We start from the raw sequence: 6,788 nt of genomic DNA, 5'->3' as shown, positions 1-6,788 counted from the left end.
TCCTAACAGAACGCTCAAATAAACCACGGTGAGCTGGGGGGAAACCCCAAATTGATTCTTTTAATTTGAAAAAATATATAACGGGTACACATACCAAATTTTAAATTGGTCAACTTAATTATAAAAATTAATTTTTTTTAAGTTTAGTCAAAAAATTTTATCTTTTAAATTTTTTTGCCCCTTTATGAAAAAAAATGAAAACATTCGCTTTTTAAAGCCCAAAGAATCAACTTCTTTGTTTTTTTTGACGGGTTTGAGTTATAAAAAACATGTGGTTTTTAAAAAAATATAGAATTCACCGACGAAAATTTTGTTCAGCAAGTTTTATTTGGGGTCGCTTTGTAAACAAATATAAATTTTTAAAGAAGAAATTTTTGGGTCGCTTTTATAATAAAAATTTTCCATTGTTTTTTGTTCAGCAAAGGGAAATTCTGCTGGGCTCGATAAATTTATCATAAATGAAAATGTTATAAAAAAATTTACATAAATTTTATCGAGTTTTAAAATTTTTTAATTTTTTTAGTTTATTTTTATTTTTTTTAAAGGACGTAAAGCCTATTTTTTGAAAATTTTTTTTACAGATTTTATAAAATTTTAGAAATTAGAAAAAGAAAGCCCATACACACGATCAATTGGACAATTGCGGCCAATCATTAAAACTTAACCACTTTTCATTGCGCATGATGTTTTTGATAACGAAGCCTTAGAGTCATTGAACCTAATCATATTTGTTAAGATGATATGTTACGTATGATTAATTTACGCCCTGCATACCAGAATATCATAGATTCGTTAATATGTAAAAGTAAAACTTTGTTTGTTTGATGATTTTATAATGCAATTAATTGTGTTTAAATGATAGTAATATACCATTTGATATTCAGGTTAACAAAATTAGTCCATTGTTAAAAAACACATAGAAACGGGGATATATTTTCCAATTGCCTCATTGAATCAGCATAACCCATTGAACCACATACGACCTTGAGATTACCTTTGGGAGAGAAAATAGTTTAACATATAGATAGTGCAAACAAACATAATAAATCTAGTCAAAGATGTCATTGTAAGTATGTCACACAGCTAAGATGCATTAAGACATTTAAACAGTTTGTTACAGCTTGAAACTATGCAATTTGATTTGATTTACGAGGAAATAGGGGACTACGGGCGTTATCAAAGATGGGTTGTATGGACCTCAGCGTCAACGGGATTTTACTCTGGACTTCTTATACTTACATCATACTTTGTACTGGCTGTTCCGGAACATAGGTAATTCTGTGAAGTCAGAATTTAATATATATACGAGTATAAACAGAACAATTTGAAAATATAACATGCAGTAAATCTGTATCAACAGATTTTGCATAAAAGGAACTCAACTGAGGTCCAAAGTCTTCATAAAATTTAGAAATCTTACATCGATCAGCTGGGAAACTTAAAACAGAAAGCTATAATTTAAAAGATAATTAAGAAAAATACACAGAAATAAATTGAAAATCGTATCTGTGCAATTTGAGTAACGGTTTTAGATTTTGGGTCATTTGTCACAAATAGCATAATTATCCTGGAAAAACGGATTGGAATTTTTGCACGAAAGTTATTGGTTTAGACCTTCATCAAATGGATCATTAATCACGAAAACAAAACCATTCAGTCCCGTTATGTAAAAAATACCTCGGTGGAGTGAGTCCCTTAGATATATTTTTAACAAGAGCCCATCTTTAGATTAATATTCGCCATTAAAGTTAGATTTAAAGGTTAAATGACCTTTCAACTTTTGATTGTACCAGCATGCAATTAATAAAGCTATGAACCCATCTCAAGTTTTCTTTAAGATGTCGCCAATATGGCTGCCAAAAACAATAAGTTTGAACGAAAAGTATGTTTAATACATTCACAAATTTTCATTGATATTAGCTATTTCATTTTTTCAAATTTGTTGTAAATGTGTTTATTACTAATAGAATTTTACTTAAAATGATGTGTTTTAACAAAATTGCTCTCAAAATAGCCGCCAAAAGCACAAGAAGTGGATTGTCATGTATAAATGTATAATCTACATGCAGGTTACATCCGAAGAGACACAATCTTTACCCCTGCCAAATAAAACATGATGTAATGAAAAACAGACAAGGTATACCTAAGGGGCTTAGACAGCTGAACGCCAAGAAAGCACCAGGACCACCAGAACTGCATTCTGGCTCGATTGCTTAAGGGTTTGGTCAACCAATCCGCTCATTATTTTTGCATTATCACACAAAAATATCCCACATTCTACATCGCAATTATGGGAATCGCAACGTTAGTCTTGCGAAACATGCAATTGTTTATCCTGTCACTTGTATCAATTTCGGTCCGATAACAAGGTGCCGTATATTTTTACTGATCTACGGCACTTGATCACGTGGTATGCATGTTTGCCGGACTACTTTTCAAGAAAAAATATAAAAACTGTCGTTAAATCTTCTGTGTGTAGAATAACGAATTTTGGAAACGTTGATAAAACTTTGTTTGTTTATTTTATTTTACTCTATAATTTTTCAAGCGAAATAAAAATTATTAAAAGTGAAATAAATGTAAAACTTAACTCGTTTGCGACATTTAAATAGCGTACTTGATTTAATTGTTTTGCACGTGCTGTTTGGCGCTACATTGTGACGTCAAGTAAACAATACTTTAAACGTCTGTACAGCGTTAACGACTGAATAAAAGATATTGGTGTTCGAATTCATTTTCTTAGTTAGACCATTTTCTTTCATTCTAGATAGTTTTCACAACAAAATTCGACAAAAAATTGTTTTTTTTATCACGTTTTTCAAACAAAATGGCGCCCTCAATGTGAAAATACACAAGGGAGATAATAAGAACGGTGAGTGCATTGTTGTAGAATAATGCACGCTTCGGGCCTTCTTTGTTTCTATATAGAAACATTTCCGATAGTGTGAGTCTAATAAAATTCTTTAAAAAAAACGGTGACAGGATAAATAGAATAATAGATTGGTGCCGTGGATGGAGAAAGTTTATCTGGCTCTGCTCCGGAATTTATTGGGTTTGCCTTCGGCTCACCCAATAAATTCCTCCGCCTCGCCAGATAAACTTTCTCCATCCACGGCACCAACCTATTATTCTCTATATATAGCACCAACAAACGCGTTGATTTAATTGTTTTCTGTTTCATTAAAGATGTGCAATTCCGGGTTTGGAGAATGATACGTTTGAGATACAAAATGACTATCATCGTGAAATCGTCAATAGAACAATACCCCTGGCGACACCAAGCGACGATTTCTACTACGATCAATGTCACTACAGGCTTGTTAATTATGATGGCCATGAGATGATTGACAAATGTAATAAATGGGTCTATGACAAGTCAATATTCACGACGTCTCTTGCTGCTGATGTAAGTATTTGAAGCATTATGCATTCCATTACAGTGCCTTAAGAAACAGTTACTCTTATACCTAAATTTGTCGTAGTCCTGTCGTTTATTGCAGGTGTTTGGGAGCTCGATAGTATGTTAAAACTAAACTTCTTAACAGTGGTAAAACTTCAATGTTGTTTGTAAATATCTGCGTCTTTGTTTTGCCAAATTTATCAAAATTATTCTAAAAGGTTTTAGGCCAAAGGCAATGTCAACACCTTATGGCTGGGTTGAATGTTGCACCAACACAGTATTGTTCAAATGGCGGCGTTCTAGCTTTACTGGTTGCAGAACACCTCGGGTGCCTCTTCGTGCATTTTTTTCAGACACGCATTGGATTCTGAAATAGAACCACACACGTTTCGTAACTAGCTTGCTAACTTCCTTATGAATCCACATTCCCTGTTTTTGTTTAAGTGTAAATGTGTATTGTTTGTCAATGGTATACATTAGATTACATTTAGAGTACTTTGTCCAACCGTGTTTGGTAAGAACTCACATATCCTTTAAACATAACGAACGGATCAACGCTTACAAGACTGTGCTAAATACTTGTAAACAAATAACATGTTATGATAATTTATGAAATTGCATGTTTATCATGAAAATTATAATTTAATTTTAGTTAGATATGGTTTGTGATGACACCATACTGAAGTCCAATGCACAGATGGTAAACTTTGCTGGAATATTTGTTGGTTCCCTTCTTACTGGCGTTATTTCAGATAAGTAAGACATTTGTAAAAAACAAATCATCAGAAATTTCGTTCGAAAACAAGGAAAACAGTAATAAATGCATATTGCAATTTTATTGTTGATACAAACAAAGCAATTATACGACCAAGTTAAAACATTGCTGTACATACGATTTGGTTATAATACATTTAATGCGCGACAGATTTATCTTTTAAGTAAAAGTATATTACATACTTTGTAACCAAGAAACCGTTCATAAATGAAAGAATACTGTTTCAGATTTGGACGGAAGCTTACAATGTGCACGTCGCTTACTCTCATTTTTGCATGTTCTCTTGGTATGGCATGGAGTCCAAACTATATTGTATTCATCGTTCTGACATTCCTTGTTGGGTTTTTTCAATGTTGGACAGTGGATGCCTTCATTAGTTATCCGTAAGTTACAATTGTGATTTCCATTGCACACAAGTTCTTATTGAGACTTTAATCAAAATATTATGAAAAAAGTGGCTGTTAAAAAAAAAAAAATATTTCTCTTAATCGAAATGGGAGAATATAAATAAATTAAAATCCTATACCAGTAACATACAGTAAGATCTAGACACTTAAATGTCGTATTGTGAAATAGTCGATTGTTTGGAAAATATTTAGCTTTGAGCAAAGTTCATTACTTTGGTCTCATGGTATCCAAATGGTCGACAAAAGGCACATGAGAGTGCAATACAACCGTGGAAAATTAAACCAGATGGAAGGAAAAAATCACCATTGGAGTGTTAAACCCAATAGGGGATTAAAAACCTCCCAACGGATGCTCATTATATCTTCCTAGCGCTCGGTTTCTTTTCTACATTTCTGAATTGTAAAATAGAATTCTTGTTTAACTCCGAACGGCATGGGTTTTTGTGGCCAAAGGTATTCCTGAACTGCATTTAGAATAGATAAAGCCATGTTTGAAAAGTCTGGATTAGAAAAATAAATCTAAAAGCTGTTCTATTCAAATTACTTCTGATGCCTATAAAATCATACTATAATTTGCAATATAGATGACTGTTGACTGACGTTCGATGTGTTTTCTTTACCATTGTTGTTATAAGAGTTTCACATTTTTGTTTTGCATAACCGTTACTTTTAATTCATTGATTTACAAACATGATTTATTTTTCACCAGGAGTGGAGTTTGTTGGTCCACCAGAAAGACGATTTGCCGGATTTTTAGATTCCTTTTTCGCTTTATTTGGTCGCGTGGCTCTGACTGGTATGGCCTTTTACATACGAGATTGGAAAACGTTGCTGATAGTTGCCTCACTTCCAGGAATCTTGTACTTGCCGTTTTGGTTGTACGAAAACAGTTTGTTATGTTTCATTATATTTATGATATAGTTAAAAGATTGTAGGTGATTATTTTAAAAAATATTTCTTAGTTCAAAATAATATGATTTTTTTAGCTTTGTTTGTGCGTTGAATAACAACAAAAAAGGTTTGATATGGATAAACTGTTCTAGTTTATCGTTCATACATCTGAAACTATACATTTAAATAAGATTAAATGTAAAATAAATTGTATATCTATGCCATAATGCATAATTATCTGTTTCATTGCCGACTTTTAGAAAACAAGTGTTTCCCGAATCGCCGCGTTGGTTGTTTTCCCGCTGTAAAATTGAGGAAGTCAAACAAGTAATATACCGTTGGGCGAAATGGAACAAAATTCATCTACCTGACAGATTTTTCGAAAAGGTTCTAGCTGAGAAAGAAGAAGAAAAACAAGATGAAGGGAATTTGTGGAATTTGTTTTCATCCAAAGTTCTGGCTATACGAACAACACTGATTTTTATAATTTGGTGAGACTAGTAATAATAACCGATGTTTGTAAAATAACACATCCATTAATCGATACTTACAAAGTATCAGATTATTTTCTGCATTAAAACAATTGTTTATAATTGACAGCACAACTTATAGATAGAATTGTGTTGTTGTGCCAAATCCCAAAGGATATCGTTAAATATCACAAATTATGGAATCATTTAAGGGCCTTCCAGTAATATGGGAGAATGTCTTATGAAAGTTATAAACACTTGTCTTTTTGACAAAAATTCACCTAATGGGTTACATTGTACATTGTATTACCATTCGTCATGGAATTTATATATTTACATATTAAATAAATGTATCAGCAAAAACAACATAGACTGTATATTCAACCATACATAATAAAAACATTTTTTAATTAAAGAATATAAATAACTGAATCAATACATATATCGAAGATAAAGCAATACAAAAATATGTAAATCTTACAACTAATAACTTATATATTTCTTATTAACCTTTTGCATGTTCTTAAATATATATATATATATATATTATTTATATTAAGTGTTTAATGAATATACGTATAAGTATTGACCCATGATCCTGAGAAGATTGTAAACCACACCTCCATGGAAATCAGGTTTGTATTACCACTCAAGCCGATGCTAGGGGCGTGAGGGATGTTGCACTTTACATTATCCCTCATGTACAGACTCACACAAACCGAGTCTTATAATTATTTTATGTAATTTTGCTGTTTTTTATGCTTCCGAGGGATCTTTTTTACCAGATATTTAAACATCCCACCAGCAGGTGTCTAGTGCTGTGTGACAACCGTAAAAGTTGTCCC

The 6,788-nt window shown here is 32.2% G+C and overlaps 1 protein-coding gene across 1 annotated transcript; it reads left to right on the top strand.

The window, feature by feature from the left end:
* The first annotated feature begins 1,027 nt into the window (after positions 1–1,027).
* LOC132758788 (organic cation transporter protein-like) lies at positions 1,028–6,168 on the top strand. Its single transcript, XM_060750485.1, has 6 exons — positions 1,028–1,272; positions 3,187–3,406; positions 4,053–4,156; positions 4,403–4,551; positions 5,292–5,460; positions 5,734–6,168. The coding sequence occupies exons 1-6, from the start codon at positions 1,130–1,132 to the stop codon at positions 5,966–5,968; spliced, it is 1,020 nt and encodes a 339-aa protein (XP_060606468.1). The 5' UTR covers positions 1,028–1,129; the 3' UTR covers positions 5,969–6,168.
* Positions 6,169–6,788: the final 620 nt, after the last annotated feature.

This window comes from Ruditapes philippinarum, unplaced genomic scaffold (assembly GCF_026571515.1).
Source record: "Ruditapes philippinarum isolate M1 unplaced genomic scaffold, ASM2657151v2 ctg2851_1_1_1_1, whole genome shotgun sequence".
In the NCBI taxonomy this organism is placed as follows: domain Eukaryota; kingdom Metazoa; phylum Mollusca; class Bivalvia; order Venerida; family Veneridae; genus Ruditapes; species Ruditapes philippinarum.
This window is presented reverse-complemented; position numbering and strand designations above follow the sequence as displayed.